Source organism: Strigops habroptila, chromosome 12 (assembly GCF_004027225.2).
Source record: "Strigops habroptila isolate Jane chromosome 12, bStrHab1.2.pri, whole genome shotgun sequence".
NCBI classification, from domain to species: domain Eukaryota; kingdom Metazoa; phylum Chordata; class Aves; order Psittaciformes; family Psittacidae; genus Strigops; species Strigops habroptila.
The window spans coordinates 12,619,027-12,637,372 of NC_044288.2; the positions used below are offsets into that span (position 1 = coordinate 12,619,027).

At 48.9% G+C, this 18,346-nt stretch overlaps 2 protein-coding genes across 6 annotated transcripts in view; one reads left to right on the forward strand and one right to left on the reverse strand.

Annotated features, from left to right (window-relative positions):
• Window positions 1–1,018: 1,018 nt before the first annotated feature.
• Window positions 1,019–18,346, forward strand: part of CANX (calnexin) — a 40,602-nt gene continuing 23,274 nt past the window's right edge. The window contains exon 1 of the mRNA XM_030505084.1: window positions 1,019–1,040. The gene's annotated coding sequence lies outside the window, so the exon portion shown is untranslated. The remainder of the gene's footprint in view (window positions 1,041–18,346) is intronic.
• LOC115616165 (leukotriene C4 synthase-like) lies at window positions 1,034–9,111 on the reverse strand. 5 transcript variants are annotated; one of them, XM_030505119.1, is made up of 7 exons: window positions 8,801–9,111; window positions 6,190–6,306; window positions 5,452–5,621; window positions 4,535–4,634; window positions 3,480–3,550; window positions 3,163–3,246; window positions 1,034–2,817 (listed from the first exon to the last, which is right to left on the reverse strand). In XM_030505119.1, the coding sequence occupies exons 3-7, from the start codon at window positions 5,507–5,509 to the stop codon at window positions 2,576–2,578; spliced, it is 555 nt and encodes a 184-aa protein (XP_030360979.1). In that variant the 5' UTR covers window positions 5,510–5,621; window positions 6,190–6,306; window positions 8,801–9,111; the 3' UTR covers window positions 1,034–2,575. The 5 variants fall into 5 exon arrangements, with proteins under 5 accessions (XP_030360979.1, XP_030360980.1, XP_030360982.1 ...); XM_030505120.1 differs by having other exon boundaries at window positions 6,190–6,506; XM_030505122.1 differs by lacking the exon at window positions 8,801–9,111 and adding an exon at window positions 8,228–8,267.

Sequence of the window (18,346 nt, forward strand, 5' to 3'; positions counted from 1 at the left end):
TCTCAGCCGTTCCTCATAGCAGAGGTGCTCCATCCCTCTTATCATTCTAGTGGCCTTCCTCTGGACCCTCTCCAACAGGTCCATGTCTTTCCTGTCCTGGGGACTCCAGATCTGAACGCAGTGCTCCAGCTGGGGTCTCGTCAGGGAAATAACATTCACCCAGGACACAAATCCTGCTCCGTGGGGCAGTCCCAGCACAGCAGGAACAGCACAGAAGGTGGCGAGGGGGCAGCAGGGGGCCAGCAGCCAGGACCCTCAGCTGAGGGGACAGCCTTTGGGCCTTCACACCAGCTCGGTGGTGACCCCGGAGCCACCTAAGGCTGTGGTGGTAGGGGGAGACCCCATTGTCCCCCTGCACACCCCCTGCCAGACCAAACCTGGCCCCTCAGCATCACTGCAGGAGGTGTAAGTAGGCAAAGAGGGTTCATGCGGTGCTGGGGCAATGTGCTGTGCAGCAGCATTTTGAACTGGCTAAATCCTGCCTGTATTGCTGAGCCAGGGTCCAGGGCAAGGTGATTTCCTTGGATTACAGTTATGAGGTAGCAGAGTAATGACAGCATCCCTGGGCGGAGAGGAGAAGCTTTCCTTCTGCTAGAGGCACCTGGAACAACCCCTCTGACAATTGTCTGAAGGGGATGATGTGCCAGGCAGTTTTTCTGTAGCAGAACCAGTGACAGTCAAGGCCAGAGCTTGGCTGTGCCACGACAGGATTTTTAATAGTCTTCTGTGCATCCAAGGGGAGAAGTCAGCTTGCTACAGCCTCCTGCTGAATCATTAACTTCCCTCCTCTGAGTCATTCTGCAGCCCTGTCACACACAGAAGCTGGGCCGAGGTGGGAAGAGACTTCAGGCTGACACTACAGGTTAGAAAACTGGTTGCAGGGTAGAAGATGGAGGTTGTGTCTGCAGAACCCCTGAGCACCCGCCTGGACTGACTTGAGGCATCAGAGGTTTGAAACGGAGTCAGGATCTGCACCGGCAGCGGCGGCTGGACCTCCTGTATTGACCCTCTGGGAGGTGACTGGTTATGCTGGTAAAAAGGTGAGGACTGAGAATTGACTTCAGGAGGTGGTGGGATGTGTTAATGTAAAGGCTAAGTAAAATCTCACTGGGAGCAGGTGGCATGTCTGTCCCTCCCTGGCCTCGCTAAGGCACAGCCAGGGTTAAACAATGCTCAGCCTTTTCCTAAGTGTATTATCAAAGACGCTAGGAAGAAAGTTATTCTGTCCTTGTTTATCTTGCGGTGGCACCCAGGGGGTCCTGTGAGGATGGGGCCCTGCTGCGCTGAAAACTTTGCAGAGACAACTGGTTTACAGTTATTTTTGTTTGGGTTTAAGCCTTTCCCTGCAGTGTTTGCCAACTTCAGCGCAGCAGCACAGCTCCAAGGCACGAGAGCCTGAAAGGGAAATGGACTGGGGGCTTTGCTGGCTAAGCCAATTTAAAATGCAGGGAAGGAAATGAAACAATGTGAAAAATTAATCACTTCTTCCAAGAAAAACATGCCTCTTGTTCTTATAGTCTAGATATGCCCACTGCTGGGAAGGGAGGACGGCGGGCTTTGATATGTGGTTAGACTGGCAGCATGTTAATGCAGTTATTTTTGCTCTCTGGGTTTGGTGTGAGCCCCCCCGTGACGATGGCACAGAGCACTGCTGGTGTTTTCTGAGCTGTGCTGCTGACATGAGTAGACTGATGGCCAAAAGCATCAGTGTTGTGAATGCAGGGCTCCACGAAAATCCATCTCTTCCTGTCTCAGGAAGCCCAGAGGGGGACCTGCGCACTGGGAAAAACAAGCAGTTGGGACCACTGTTTGGTGCTGAGTGGCTCAGACACCAGTTTCAGAGCTCAGATCCTTTGAAAATCAGCTTCTCCCTGCTCAGAGCTCTCTTCCCGCGGGATGTAGGGTTGCAGGCTGTGTTGCACTGCACAGCAGGGAAACTGAGGCAGCCACCTTGCGCTCAAACATTCGTGGTTTTGTCCTCTGCTAACTGTGGACCCACCAGGAGACACCCAGCACAGCAAGCTCAGTGCCTTTTTATTTGTGCATGTTGCTCAGCAGTATTCACAGTGACACATGCAGTAACGTTTAGGAGTTTGTGCGCTCTGATTTACAGCATCGCCCATGGGCAGTGGCTAATAACCATTATGAGGGCACTAATAGACTTTTGCACAACATGTTGGTGGCTGCTTCTGTTTATCTCTCACCTCTTTTCTTATGCCTCAGCCCGCATCTGGTTTCAAAAAGAAATGCCTTTCTTGGGTGTGGGACATGGAAGACTGGAATGAACCCACATTTGGTGCCTGGGCTGGAGGCAGAGCCTCTGGAGGAAGGGGAACACATGGCAGTTCCATGGGGCAACGCACTGGGAAGCTCAGGCTGAGATGAGTTTGCTTGTATGTGTCCAGCTTTCCTACAGTTCCTCCTGTTTTGGAGCATTGTTGTTTCCACATCAGGAGTGATGGAGCTGCCAGATATGGAGCACTTGGCACCCAGAGTGCCACAGGGGAAAAATACCTCCTGAAATGCTCAGCAGTCTGTGTCAGTGCTTGGCAGCGAGGAGGGAGGTGTTAAAAACTCAAGCGAGGGTGGATTTGTCACTGGGAGCTGTGTTGGTTGCAGGCAGTCTGTTACTGTGGGCAGGAGGGAGCAGGACTCGAAGATGAGGACACTGATGGGTTACAGAGCAGTGGGTCACGCTGTGAGAAGCTGGAGGACGTTCAGCCCCATGTAGTGAGAGAGGAAGAAATGCAGGATGCCCAGTGCTGATGCTGCAACAAGAATCCAGAGAACTCCGGTGCCAAAGTACATCGGGGCGAGCCTGGTAGGAGAGAGGGATCTGCTGAGGACCGAACATCACTGCACTCCACCCAGGGAATGGAGTGGAAAAGGCAACCCTCCTGCATGGGGTCCTGTGCCGCCGATCCCACCTCGAAGGAGCACACAAGAGTCAGGGCAGCTCCAGGCCTGCCCTGTGTCTGTGTCTCTGCCCCAGCCCTGTACCCATGCTCACGTTATTGCCCTAGGGAAAGCTTGGCAAGGCTGAGTCATGCAGGGACACCAAAGCAGCCAGGAGGAGTCTGGAGCTTCTCTGAAGCACATTATGGTTCCCAAATGCAAACCCCAGCGGTTCCTGCATGCTCCAGGGCTGGCAGAGGTGCTCACCCTTTCTGAGGATGAGGCCTTGTATCCGATAAAGTAACTGGTAGCGGGCATAGAGATAGACCAGACCCAAGGCTGCAGCCAGACCTGCCAGTTGAGGAGAATTCACAAGTGACCATCTCCAAAGGCTTTTTGGAGCCGCTTAGAGCCAAGCAGGCAGCCCAAAGTGAAGGAGTAGAGGCTTTGTGTCCTCTGGCTCCACCATCCCATCAGGGACAGAATTACTGCCTGATTCATTGTTTGGAAGGTGAGCAGGACCTGAGGGTGCCGTGCTCAGGGGAACGGATCCAGTGACTAAGCAGGTAATGGGCTAATCTCACCTTGATGGAAGAAGAGTCCAGCCTGCCACAGAAGTGCCAGGAAAATGGGAAAATACTCAGAGGAGTTCACCCTGTCAAGAAAGAGGAAGGTCATAAACAAGGGAAAGGAGGAAGATCTTCTGGTTTGCTGTCCCCCAGCAGATTCCAGATGCTGGAGGCTGTTGCTTTTAGAGCTGATGTTGCCATCTTTCCACACAGCTCCCATCCCGCCTTTATTCACAGGAATTAAACAGTGGAAGAAACTGGGTCTCCAGGGCACAAGGAATTAAGTCAAAAATGCCCAGCACAGAAAGGCTCCATGAGCCACCCCTGCTGCCCCTTCCTGGGTGCTGCAGCCCCAAAGCCACAAGGAAGGTCTGCTCCAGCAGGCTGCAGACATGTTGAAGGTGAAGTGCATCTTAAGCAGATAAGGCCAGAGCAGCTTAGGCTTCATGCAGGAGAGAGCAATTTGCTGTAGGCCATGCCCTGTCTCCCCAAAGACAAAGTAGTATGGACAAGAGATGCTGGATGAGGTTGAGACGAGGCTGGCAAAGGAGCACAGAAGGGGATGGCTGTGGGCATCCTGCTCCTGTTGCCTTGGTTGCTTTTTTTTTCAGTGCTTAGCGTATAGCAGAAGTGGAAGCTTCCTCCCTCTCTGCTTCCCTCCCCACTGCAGCCCTAGCACAGAAGTCACAGCAGAGACACTGGATCATCTACCCCAGTCCCAGCCCCAGCTGAGATCTCTCTGGGAGCTTGTCATTGCCAGTGAGCGAGGTTCAGGGCAGGGCTGAAGCTTCCTGAGGCTTTGACACTGCTTGGCTAAAACCAGCTTAAGTCTCAGGCACCAACCACTGTGTCTTTAGCAGCCCTTCACTCTGCAGCAGATTCCTGTGTGATTTCTATCAGCAATGCCTGGTGTGTTTAGCACTCATGATACTAACTCTTAAGCCCATTAACTTAACCCCAAGGGAGGTAACTGCTGAATTACAGTCCTGAGAAATGAATGGCGAAGCAGGGGAGGGGCAGTGCCATTAGATGTGAGATCTGGCAAGCATCTTGTAAGAGGGGTTTCTTACTGTGCTCGAAAGATCCTGTCAAATTCAGGCGGGCCTGAGATCTTTGGAGGAGAAATGCCAAATGCCCTCCTAGCATAGATCACCTGGAGGAAGAAGTAAGCTGCAGCAAAAGAGAGAAAAATAGCAATGGTCAGTCGTCTGGCTGGGCATGGTGGGGCCAGGAGACTGCCAGAGGTAGGGGCAAAAGATCCACGGTCTCCTCCTAACCCTGCACTCCTGCATAGCAGAGAAAGCTGGATGAAAATCCCAGATATGTTTCAGACAAGGAAAAGGAACGACCCAGTACAACAGTGAAGCAAGGAATATGCAGTCATATACCACCACCAGATATCTGCTTTCTCTCTTGGGTAATTAACAGATCATCTATTTACCTATAGAAATAGTTACACAGTTCAGATGTGCTTTGTTACTGCCAATTTTAAGTTTTTTTTCCAATCTTAAATGTTTTCTCCTTCGAAGTCCTTATAGCTGAGTAGGGAGGAGACTGATGCCATAGATAAACCACCCAGACACTGAACTAAATTGTCATGCAATGTGGAACCACGGCTGGGAGATGTGACCCACCACAGCCCGTTCTTCTGCCTTTCCACACTGCAGTGTTCTTTGAATGTTAACAGACCTCAGGTACTGCTGTAAACCCATTTTTCAAAGAAAGAAATTCTACATGTTTGCAGAGGAGAAGATGTACCAAGAAATTTCGGAACGGAGGAGGCAGGTCAGTTCAGAGCAAGGGCTTCACAAGCACTTGTTTGGTTGAATACTTTTCAAAACCCACACAAGGTATCGCTCCAATGTCTGAAAACCATGGAAATGCCAGTGCAACAGCAGAAATTAAAGATGTGAGTGAAAGGAAATCAGTGGAGGTACAGCAGACTGACTCAAGAAATACTTGGGCATGTGCATCTGATGGTCCCTACCTTGCTCCAGGACTCCCAGGACCGTCACGGCAGCCAGCAGATGAATCTGATCCAACATATTGGCTCTTCCAGACCCTAGAAAATCTGATTTCTTGATCAGAATCTCCTCTGAGCAGGTTTAATCCTTGCTGGTGCAGCACTCAGCAGCGGTAGCTGGCAGCAAAGGTTTGCTGTAATGGAACAGGGAAGATTTGTATATGGTGCTTAAACCCAGAGGAGTCTGGCTTGTCTGTTACCATATGCATTGAGGAAATGTAAATGGGCAGACACCAGCCTAAAGGAGCTGTTTCCGTTCCCACCCTCCCTTTTCAAGGAATGAGTTATGAGGAAGTGGAAGAGCCAACAGAGAGTGAACACGTGAGACATAAGAGAGGGGAACTGAAAGTTGAATGGGGGGGCAAATCTCAACAGCCCAGCAATCCACCCCCCTGGGGCATCTGGTTTAAAACCACTTCTAAGGAAGGCCAAGGCACATCTGTCCTGCTGATGTTGCGTGAGAAACTGCAGCCCCACTTGGGCTGTTCTGCACCACTTCAGCACCAGGACAGGCAGTGTCTCACGGCACATACCACTGCGTGCACAGAGCTGGGAAGCACCCGTTAGACACTGAACACAACTTATGGCCACAACACTGAGACAGCATTGAATAAGGCCCAAGTGAAAAGCCCACTGCAGTGGTAGGACAGGATGTGATAAAGTATACAAGGTATAGATCTGTTGTGCCTGGTGATACTTTACTTGGGGATGGGTCCAGAAATGTCAGACACCGAGAGGGTTTCAGAGTCGTCCCTTGTACTGGTAAGGCTGAGAGCTGGGCATTTAAGGCTTCTGATCAATCCTCAGACAAATTAACTCCTATTGTAAATACAAGAGAGAGTTCTCTGTGGGTAAAACCCTGCAGAATTCATCAGGATATAGCAAAAGGAGAGACACGCACATGTCAGGAGAGATGCATTTGGCTAATTCCTGCCTAACAGCACAAAGCGGGCCCGGCTGCGAGCTACTGGGACTGCTGGCTTTGTTTCCTTCCTCTCCTTTCATTCAAAGAGTTTTCCCTTTGGACAAGGGAGAAAGGAAAGCAGTTTAAGACAAAGTGATCATTAAACATCACTATTATAGAAAATGAGATCAGATTAAAGCAGTTTACAGAAATTACATTGTATGCCTGATGTCCTTGATAGGCTTTCTGAGAAGCAATAAGCTGGTTCTGGTTTTCTGCCTCTCTCTAAGGGATAAAGGCACTTGAGGAGGCTATAACAATGTCCCAGCTTAGTATTTCTCCAAATATCAAATGCAGACACCACCATTTTTCAAGCACCAGCTCTAAGATTAATTCTTTCATCTCAGAATGGATTCTTTTTCATTCCAGTGACTCTTTAGAAATATAAGGGACATTGTGTTTCTTTTTCTCCCATTCAGCTGTTAAAGAATGAAGGACTCAGCCTTCAGCTGAGTCAGCCCAAAAAGGGCAGAGGTCTCGCAGTGTTTAATGGCATTTGATTTCCCTCTGCTCCTGTCTGATTACAGCCTGCTAGCAAAAGAAAACATAAAGCAAAACAACTGAACAAAAAAGATCTGAGCTTACACCTCCATCGGATGACAGCGCAGCGTAACCTGCATCCAAAGTGTCAAATATGTGTAAGGAAACCTGCCCAGGAGGAGCTTTAAAGGCTGCCACAGAGCACTCCCGCTCCCTACATCATCATTAGATGCAAAGTACTTCTAGTATCATCTAGCATAGTCTAAATATAATAAAGGCTAGTAAAAACATGAATGAGTACACAAGCACAGATGTCTCTCCCCTCCTTCATCCTCCCACATAAGCACAATTTTTCAAGCTGTCTTTACCTCCTGAAGTGCAAAACATTTTTCTTGTCCCTGTTTGTCACCATCACAACTTGCCTTATTTTCTGTTCTCATGCTGTGTTTGCAAGGAGCAGACACAAGTACCCTCCTCCCAGCACCAAATGCCCTTCGGTGATGGGACTATGACCAGGGGATGGACTCAGCATCCTGCAGACCACCGTGTCCACCAGCATCCCTGTGTAGGGGATGCCACGGCAGGCTCTGGCCAGCAGACGTGGTCTCCCTCGCTCTCCCTCAGCCTCCACCACCTTCCATGCAACCTAACAACTACACAACCGAGCAGTGACTCAGATCACACTGTTGATCAGACAGAAAACTCTGGTCCACAAAGGGAGACCTGCTTGCAGGAGGCTCGGCTTGCATGGCTGCCACATCCCTCGGGACGGATCTACTGAGCAGGAGCTAACAAAACACTGTCCCCCTCTCCCACTCCTCAGCGTGTACTTTGCTCTCCAGGTCGCATGGTGTGAACGTGCATCATAGATAGGCTGGACCTGGTACGGTCCAAACTCCTCGCAGCTCCCACTGATTCATCGCTAGAGGCATTTCCCTGTGCCCGGGGTTGCTTCTACCCCTCTTCCTGCAGCCATTAATCCTTTCTGCCTCCTGATTACCACTGTAGGGCCACGCCGTGAGCTGAGTTACCACACTGATAGGGCTTAAAAATAATCTTGGTGTCGTGGTTTAAGCCCAGCCGGTAACTCGGAACCACGCAGCCGCTCGCTCACTCCTCCCGCTCCTTCCTCCCCCTGCTCCCAGAGGGATGGGGAGGAGAATCGGAAGAATGTAACTGCCACGGGTTGAGATAAGAGCAGTCCCGCAACTAAGGTACGATATAAAACTACTACTGCTACCACCAATAACAATAATGATAAGGGAAATAACAAGGGGAGAGGATACAATTGCTCACCACCCGCCGACCGATACCCAGCCCGACCCGAGCAGTGATCTGGGCCTTCCGGGTAACTCCCCCCGGTTTATATACCGGGCATGACGTGCCATGGTATGGAATACCCCTTTGGCCAGTTTGGGTCAGGTGTCCTGTCTCTGCTTCCTCCCGGCTTCCCCTCCTCCCTGGCAGAGCATGAGACTGAGAAAGTCCTTGGTCGGAGTAAACATTACTGAGCAACAACTAAAAACATCAGTGTTATCAGCGTTGTTCCCAGGCTGAAAGTCAAAAACATAGCACTGCACCAGCTACTAAGAAGGAGAAAAATGACTGCTATAGCTGAACCCAGGACACTTGGGAAGAAAAATAAGCAACACAAAAGGAAGAAGACATCTGGAGGGCTCTGGAGGTGTTTTAAGCATCCAGAGAGTTTGCAGTGCCGATTACCCCCCTGGAGCAGCAGGACTAGGAGAAGCCAGCAGCACTGAGTCCAGCACTGTTACATGCAGTAACATCCCCATACGAATGTATTTCATGAGGGTACAACAGGCCAAGTTAGTGGAAAAGGGAACATTTTGCAGCTGAGCAACTTACCCTTCAGCTGTGCAGTGTGGAGAGCGCCTTGTCCTTCCAGCTGCATTGTGAAAGTACAGAAGTATTTTCTGATCTAGTTGGTGCTTGTGCTTCCTTTCACTTCAAATTCTTTTCCAGCCTTAGCACATCCAAACCCATGCCTGTGGCACTGCTTGTAAGAACAGTTCGTCTAACAGCCACACAGAAAAAAAGAGTGGGGTTTTCATTCAAAAGAATTAAAAGCCACACAGAAAGAAAAGAGTTTTTCTGGTTCAAGAGAAGAATGAAAGAGAGCTCAGCCGCGAGTCCCTCATTCTGTTCAACTAACGCTCACCCAGGCTGGGACGCTGGAGGTAGTGACGTGTCTTCCTGGACCTCCCACCCCTGTGGAGATTTCTGTTAACTCAGATCAACTTATGTTGAGATTTTCCCGGAATTCTTGGATTTTACAGCTGTAAAAGGAAGGATGGACTAAAACCATGGCCAGCTCATGATTTGGTCCCTTACAAAGATGCAGTTGGCCACATGTGGCTGTTCCTAGGAAGTGAGGTCAGCTGCAGAGGATTTCTGCTCTGCAATTCCCACCACGGCTCCCAGCTGGCTCAGATCCCCTGAGGATTTTGAAATGTGTCCTGGGATCTGCATTTTGCAATAGCCATGAAAGCTTGGCATGTCAGGAATGAGCACGTCTTCCCAAAGTGTGCATTGGCGCAGAGGCTTCTCCTTTCAGAAAGTAAAATAGTAGGTGGTTGGTTTTAGAATCATAGAATCACAGAATAGTTTGGGTTGGAAGGGACCTTCAAAGGTCATCTAGTCCATCCCCTGTGCAATGAGCAGGGACATCTTCAACTAGATCAGCAACATCCAGGCCGGCATTATGCGAAGCATCCCTTGGAGTACAAACTCAGTATGTATTGGAGAAGCACGTTAGCCTGTTCATCTAGGAGGATTTCAGACACATATTCCTGAGATTTCTATGTCTGTGGCATATCAAAGCGGTCACATAAATATTCTCAAATGATTAGTAACAGCAAAACTCCTGAGGGCCAAACCAATCTCTGCTTGAACACTCTTTAACTCCTTGTTTTAACCCCTCCACTGCATGGAGCAGGACCATGGCCGAGTACTCCAATTGGCAGTGCTTTGCATCTCAGTAAAGTTGAAGGGTTCACTTTAAAGATAAAATGGGGAAAACATTCAAAGCCATTTTCTATAAACCAAGATGCAGAGATGAGTCTTTGGGACACCACATAAATGAATACATATACTCATTTAGTTAGGGATAAGATGGAGATTTTCTTTTAGCTTTCCTCTAAAGGAGTTTGGTGTGCTCTATCTGTAGGCTTATTAAATGTGGCTAGAGGGCACATCAGTATAAAAGCAATGCCAAAATTCTGCCCTTAACCCATCATCAAAAGGCACAGATACATGCAAATGAATAATACCCCTTCTTTTATGGTCCACATCTGTTAAATATATCAAAGCAGGCAAATTAAATCCCTCTCTTGCCCTGCCTTGTCTTGCATTATTGTCACATGAGGAAACTCCTTTCCATGTGTTTTGCCAATTTTCCTATTCCCCTTTCATCAGAATGTCAGAAGTAGCAATAAACAAAAAAGAACAATGGCAGAAAGGCCACAGTACTTCTCTGTGCTCTCTCTGGAGCAATAAGTGCATATGGCAGGGAGGGGAAGGATTTCCCTTTGCAGAGGGACAAACAAGCCTTTCAAACAACTTTGGCAGATCTTACGTTAACACACACTTAGTATTATCCTATAACGATGTGGGGAAAAAAATTGCAAGGCCAAAGGGCACATCAAAATACATCAAAGGCTGAAGAGAGGCCATGGAGTGCAGCTTCCCTTTCCCTAAATTATAGGGGTAAAGAAATAGAGCTCTTTAGCTTTTCTATCTTGTTTAGATCAGAAAGCCGGATGCTGGCCAGCACTACCCGGTTATGAGATAGAGCTGGGCACAGCATTCGGAGTGACTTTCACACCAAAGCCCTCTCCCACATGGGGTTAGCGGGAAGGAAGTTTCAGGGAGACAAAGGAGGTGGTTCAGAGGGAGATCTGTGGGATCTGTGGTAGGTGAAATGTGATGTGGACAGACACAGGCTGGAGGCTGGAGGCCAGCTCTGTGAGCAGGGGCACATCACAGGGGCACATCACATGAGCTGCGAAAAACCTCCCTGGTTCAGCCAGGAGCTGCATTTAACCTCGAGCCCTCCCACTTGTGTTTTGCCATGACCACCAACACCCAGTTATATGCCTTGATCCTGAGCTTGGCTCCCTCAGCCGTCACCCTGTGACAGGCTGGCGTGGCCATCTCTGAGCTGGGTCTGTCCCAGTCACCCTCACAGGGCTTCTCTGCTTTCCTTGCTTGGCTCTGCCCAGTGGAACCTGTGTCTTGCTGAGTGTCCTGCCCATATCACCCCCGCCATCTCCCTGGGCCACACCTGAGCCGGGTGAACACAAGGATGAGACCACAGAGTCTGCAGCCATCAACATGGGACAAGGGATAAGGCCCATAGAGGAGCTTGTGTGAGGGCAGAAGGCGCTGGGGCAGCATAGCGGATGCGTTAGGAGACAGATGTTTCCGTAAAGCTCCTCTGATGTCAGTGGTGTTAAAGGGTTTTGAAATGCAGCTCTGGAAGGAACCAAGGGGAGATGCTGCGGACGAGAGCGGGTCATCGTTGGGACTGTTGTTCTTTGAACTTTTTCGCTCTTGTGCCCCCAGAAGATGCTCTGTGTGATGTGCTGAGGGGATGGGACAGCCGGGCAGGGAATAGAGCCTGGGTACGGGTGGGATGCTGCCAGCGAGGAGTACACACAGCGTGCTGCAGTTGTGAGGCTATAAGTGCAGTGCAAGCAGTGTTAAGAGCCTGCCCGGGTCACGTAAACAGCTGAGCCCAGAGGAATGCAAATGGGCTCTGTCCCTTCTCTTGCCTCCAAAGGAGAAGTTAAACAGAGCCGAGCTCTGCATCTCCTGGCACAGAACCAGGAGACAGCAGCTATGGGTCACGGGAGGCAGACACGGGTCTGCGAGAGGACAGGTTTCTGGTTTCTGGCCAGTATTTCTTGTAGCCTTTGTGTGTCAGAGCGCGGCTGAGGTCGAGCTGAGCTGGGTGTACTGGCAGTGGTGGCAGCTACAGGGACAGCAGGGCTGGGGGCTGTCCTGGGGAGAGGCGCCACAGGAGTGTGACTCCTCTGGCCTCCCGTGAGCCCATATGCCACATGAAGGCTGACCCACCTCTGCTGTCCACCAGCAAGGGCAGGTAACTCTTACCCCCAGTATCTCAAGTTGGGCAGCACCATTTAGGATATTAGAAGTGGAGGCCCCTTCTGAGCCTTTCCCATTCTACCCCTGCTGCTGGCTTGCCAAGCCAGGCCAAGAGCAGTCCCAGAGGTGCCACTGGGATCAGGCACCCATCCTGGCATCCATCTTCTTCCAGCACCTTCGGAGCAACTTCAGCCTCTCCGGCTAAGGGGTGCAGGCAGCTAGAGGCTGTATCATGGGAAGCCAGGACAGACAGACAGACAGGGGCTCAAAGTCAGAGAATCTTGCTCTTCCCAGAGGCCTCTGAGAAGCAGCTGATGAGTTCATCAAGAACAGGGAGCTTTTGCAAAATGTGAGGAACTGCCTCTTATCAGTCACAAAGCCAATCCCACAGTGGGACAAAGGAATTGCTTTAAAACCAGCTGGGTTTATTTTTAGGGTGTGAAATGGTTGCATGATGCAACTGTGTAAAAGAATAGAAAGGCCAGAAACAGTGCTGAATACCAACCTTGCCTGCACACCCCTGCTTTTAGCCACTGGGAGGCTGAAATGGCAATTGGAGCGATGTTACTTCGCAGGCTATCTGCCTCCCAAAGCCTGGAGGCAGGATGGGTGGTGTCTGTAGGTGCTAGGAAGAGAATTCATCAGGTGACATGGGGCAGTTACTGAGCTCCTGATTAGAGCTGTGCTACCAGTACCTGCTGGGCAAAAGGGCAGAGAGAACCTGCCATCATTTAAGGAGTTCTTGTAGCCCTTACACAAGAAATATTCCACTGCTTCCAGCTTCCTGACATAATTCCACTGCCCTCTTACAGTGAGGTGCATTCAAAGTTTATTTTAAGGAAAACTTGTTTTCTTAGCAATACAAATCCCCCAACAAGCCATAACGTTTTCAATACCTTGTCTGCAGACCTTGTGGACATCTATTGATTTGTGCCTGTGACAGCAATAAGCAAGATGGACAGTACTGGGACATGGATCCCTCTGCCCGTTGCATCACACTTAAGGAAACAGCTTTTCCAGCATCCCTCTCTCTGCTCCACGCTGCACAGGACTGGAATGCTGCCTTGTAACTTTGCATGTCCACTAAGAAAGTTCTCCATGCCCAAGTCAGTGCTCGACGCCTCCTGTGCAGGCTTCAGTCTGCAGGACAGCGTTCATTCCCTACCTCTGCATGATCTGAGTAGGCTTTTATATGGGGTCTGGCAAAGCAGAGTTGAACACAGCACACAGGAGCTTGGTCTTTGGTATCTGAAAGCTCTGATATTAGTGCTGGTCATTGCAGTTTTACATCCCAATTTAATCCTTTGGTTTAGCACCTGCAGAGATCCCAAACAGACGCTGTGCCCTGTACAGTTTCGGTGTCTACATGTAACAGCTTGTGCACTTCATTCACTGTCATGGGCTTCTCCTCCTGAATTTTTGGCCGTTGCTATAGTTCTGCAAATACCAAAGAATAATTTGCCTTGCCCTTTGGACAAAAGAGCTCTGGTATCTGAGTGACAACAGAGCTTTTGGCAGCAGGAATAACAACATTAGAAATTACAAATAAAAGCAGATTATACAAGAAAGGGGTTTAAGAGAGCTCAAGCTCAAATTCCTGCAGTTGCCCAAGAGGAGCACTGCTGTCTCACAATCTATTTAAAAGCTCTTTCACTAAGCCACGTGCCACACAGCAATAACCTGTGTGACTGCTTATAATTTGCTGATACAATCCAACGCTATAAAGATATTGCCTGGGCCAGGCTGGCCAAATAGGATTTTAATTCACTGACATCACCAAATCAGTAACTGCCTGCTGTTTATAACTGCCTGCCTGCCAGACTTGAGTGCAGGCAAGACTAGAAGTAACACTTACGAAGCAACCAGAGAGCTCTGGGACTGGCTAGAGGCAGCCAAGCAAGCAAAACCCCTTCTGAGGTGGTTACCTACAGCATGAAGATGGGCAAGAGAACTGGGACATCAGCTTGAACCTCCATTTGGAAAACCAGCACATCTGGAGGAGAACAGGGATGCCCACCTACAAGGGCATTTACTGTGTGCTAACTTTAAGGATCAGTCTCACCTTTTCTATAAAGAAATGCCAACAGACTGTGCTGCAAGAAAAGAATTTTTAATTTTGTCTGATAAATAGCAGGATGGGTGTCAAAGAGACAATAAGGTCCTTACAGAGTTACCCTTAATTCAAGTTTTTGTGGGAGGTTTTATTAGGACACCACTAGTTTCTGTAATGTTTAACTTCTGTCAGAGGAGGAGGTGGCTGCTCAGGAATACACAACCCAGGCTGCTGGTACAGGGCTCATCAGGGAGCATGTTTAGGTTGTTACTAAAGCAAACAGAAAAACCTCCACTCTTAATTTCCAGAGGTTCAATATTTACAATAGATTTACACGCTCAGCTGCTATCTGCAGAGCACTCTTTTTTTTTCTCTAGTGAAACTGAGTTCAAATCCCTCCCAAAGCCCTCTAATGATCAACCCTTTCAGTAGGTAACATTTCTTGTACCAGTGATCTTCTTAGCCCTAGATATAGGGTATAGATTTTTATTATGTCTATTTTTATTACATAACAGTTTTTATTATGCATATAGATACAGATTTTCTAATATGTGTGTGTATATATAGAATCTATAAAGAGCTGTAAGACAGATCTGGTTTTGTAATGAGTTAAGAAAATTAGTAACCAGTTACAAACAGCTTTCATGTTAAATTTAATTTGGAGGGTTTAATTCAGGGTTTTTCTGAGTTTGCCTCAGATCTACATCTTTATATCCATAAAGGGGGAGGATCCCTTTGATTCTTGTTGCTGCCTTGTAAAATGGTATCAGGAAACAACCTGATACATCTGTCTGGGATTACAGACAGCGTGCAGCTCAGTCCACTTTTACCTTGGAAGGGGATTGTCCAGTGGGAACAACAGGAAAGACCCTTGTCACTGAGTTGATGGACAAGTTAAAAATGTACCTGTTCACAGGACAACATCTTAGATTAAAATATCCCAGAAAAAACACAGGAAGCCAATGATGTGCTTTTAGAAAGTCACTGACTGATCCCAGTTCTGTGCATACACACTTGCAAAAAGGAGTGTCTACGGAAGGAGACATTTAGAATAAATGAAAGGGATGAACTGGAAATGTAAAAAAAAACCTGGCAATGTGAGCTTATCTGACATGCACCAGATAGCTGTAATCCAGTTTCTGTGCAGGCAAACGGGGGCAGCTCAGCCGCAAACCTCTTCACCTCGGCGGGGTTAGCACGCTCTCAAAGAGTTCAGGCTCTTACCTGGCCTTGTTTCTTGATGGAAAGCTAAAGCACCACATTTTTGACTCTGGAATTTGTGTTTGAGAACAGCAACGTTCCCTGAGGCACAACCGATATTTTTATTATTCTTAATCAGATCTATCTCTTCATTCCTCCTCATTCTTTCGAGTTGCCACTGCGCTTGGTAGCAGCTTGCCTTTATAATTTGATCTATTTCTTTCAGTTATAACACTCGCCTCATGATTAATTCAAGCCTTGAGTGATAAAAATCTAACTCGAAGCTACTTGACTTGAAAATGAGAGCAAAGGTTGTCATGTTTCACTTGTGTAACCTTAACCATTCCTTTCACTCTTGTGCCAAGCAGATATTTTCTGCGACTGACTCTACCTTCATTTTCCTATCAGCCCATATACCAAAGAAACCCTCTCATCTCCCAGTTTCTGCTTTATTTGTTAATTGCCATCCAGTTCCCCACGTCCACACTCTCTTGGGTTTCTACACTGGAAAGCTTCCGCATCTTCTAACTCTACAGAGAATACTGCACCGCATGTTGCGCTTGCACGCAGCCACAGTGCTGCTTTTCAATCTGTGACTCACCGTTTTCCCTGGAAACAGCCATGTTTAGGGTTTTTTAAACAATTTCCAGCTTTTCAGATAGCTTCACTGAAAACTGGGGACCCTTTTGCCCATTACCAGATGCTTTCAGGCAAGAGTTCAGGCTGACAAGAAGCAAATGAAAGGAAATTTTGCTCTGTAACCATTCAAATGAAAGAATGGATACAGCACCATAATGTTATCTTGGTTTTGTCAGCCACAGCAAAGCAAGAAAATGCAGTGTGTTCCCATGGAAAACTCTGGCAGATGACCAGGTCAGACCCTCTGAGGTTGCTTTTGCTGCACAGAACTCCACACAATGGGCTGGAAGCCATGGTCCTGCTCTTCATCCTGCTGCTGTGTCTGTGCCACCCTCACTGCCACCCCTGGTTACAGAGCACCCGGTCGCTCCAGCAGGGACAAGGTCCTTCACACGCACTTCGTTCCTGCTGGACTTCAGAGGCCAGGCAGGCACAGGACCACCTCCAGACCCAGCAGCTAATCCTTTCCTAGGAGATGACTATCACAAATACAAGCAGCAGCAAATCCTATAAACCCTTCACTCCTGGCTGCTTTGCTCCTGGCAACCAGGGAAACCCGTTTACCATTCCCAATCAGCTAACGCTGGGCAGCCAGAGCAAGATTGAGCCTTGGAGGTGCCTGCACTTTCGGGGGATGATGGCAAAGGGCTGCCAGGAGCTGTGAGCTCCTGTGAGGCAGAGAAATGGTGGAGACATGTCTAATCCCCAGAGGCAGAGTCAGATCCTTAGAAACAGAGGGTTTGCTTATTCCCCACCTTCCTTTCTGGCACAGAATGGAGCCTTTTTCTGCAGAAAAGAGGAGGAATGTCAGAGTGACTCTGCAGGCGACGCCAGGAAGGGTGCGAGACGGGGCCCCAAACCACACGTTCAGCGCTAGTGTTTGGCTCCGGCTTGAGAGGAGAAGCCCGGGCTGGGAGGGAGGTTTTAATGCATTTTTGCCACCAGAAGGCAGTGGGGAGCTGCAGATGTGAACAGTGGGTGTTGAGCAGCACCTTCCCCTGGGAGCAATAGCAGAGGGAGCCTCTCCTTCCTCTGCGCCTGGCTATAGCGCTCTCGTTCATCCCATTTAGCTGGCCTGAGGAAAGCACAGGAGGCTGCAGCTTACAAAGAGAGTATCGTTATTTGGAAAATAAATGTGCATCAGCCTTTTATCCTGAGTAATAGCTGTATGAGACAGGAAAATAAACCCATCAGAATGGGAGGGTGCTGATGGTCTCCCAGGGCTGGGATGCGGGAGCAGCCACATTGGTGGTGCTGTAGCTGGGAGCATTTGCAGCCCCCCCGGGCATGAAGCCGTGTTCTGCCTGCAAAGGGAGGGATCTCAGACTGGGATGAACATGCTGCTCCTTGGGCAGGACATCTCTGTGGCTGCACAGGTCACCCTCCCGCCAGGCACGGTTAGGTCAGGGAGCATCCCAAGAGTGGAAGGAAAGACACACACTGTTGTGGTTCTGGGATGTGAAACCAGTCCTGGCAAGGCAGCAGGAGGAAGCACCACTGCCCAGGCCAAGCGATGTGCAAGGAGCGGAGCTGCTGGTGACTGCAGCTTCTCTAGGGACTCTGGGGCATTTGTGAGCTTTAGTTAGAAGCCGGCACCAGGAAACAACTCTCAAGTAATTTCCATTTATAGGGGAATATTTTCACCTAATTAATGACAAATTTACATTCTAACTGAGAAATGGGCATAGATCCACAGCACACATAGACATATCCTGCCCTGCCATCTGCTGAAACCTTCCTGGGGTGAGCTCAGGCATGGAGCAAGGATTCTGCAGCACCGTTGTTGTTTTTGGAGAGGGAGCTAAATGTGCAGAGCCACTCTGCCCTGCAGCTCCAGTGTGTGACCGAGTGGTTATTAGGGATACAGAGAGCGTACATGGAATCCTTGTTGGCTGGTTGCAGTGGCCACAGTGCAGCTGTGCCATGACCCTCCCTGTGGGTTGTTTCTCAGAAGCAAGTCCCTCCTGCACAGCACTGACTTTCAGAGCCCTTGATGGCAATTTAAGAGGTTGCCAAGCTCGGTTTTCTGCCTGTGCCATCTACCAGAAAATGATGCTCCACAGCAAGGACCATCTCAGCCCTTCTGACTGGTAGTGGAGTGTTTCAGCACGAACCAACTTCACCAGCCACATGGAGGGTGGCACGCTGGTAATACAAAGAGAAACAGGCTCAGTGTGAAACCACATGCAAGATTTAAGTGAAAACAGTACAGAAGTGTGAAAAAATAAAGCTCCAAAGCCAGCATGCAGACTACCAACCACATCTGGGCTTCTATTTCCTTAAAGAAGAAGAGTGATGAGGGTTTTTTGATTAGACACAGACAAAGACCCACCAAAATAACTGAAATATTTATCTTCCGTCATCCAGCCTCTTCAGCTCCTGGAGCTGACGGT

Excerpts from the sequence above, each read along its gene's own strand:
- LOC115616165 (XM_030505121.1), bottom strand. The coding sequence starts at position 5,509 with ATGTTGGATCAGATTCATCTGCTGGCTGCCGTGACGGTCCTGGGAGTC. Across the intron at positions 4,635-5,451 it reads CCTGGGAGTCCTGGAGCAAG|CTTACTTCTTCCTCCAGGTG; the intron begins GTAGGGACCATC and ends CTTTTGCTGCAG. Across the intron at positions 3,551-4,534 it reads GACAGGATCTTTCGAGCACA|GGTGAACTCCTCTGAGTATT; the intron begins GTAAGAAACCCC and ends CTTTCTTGACAG.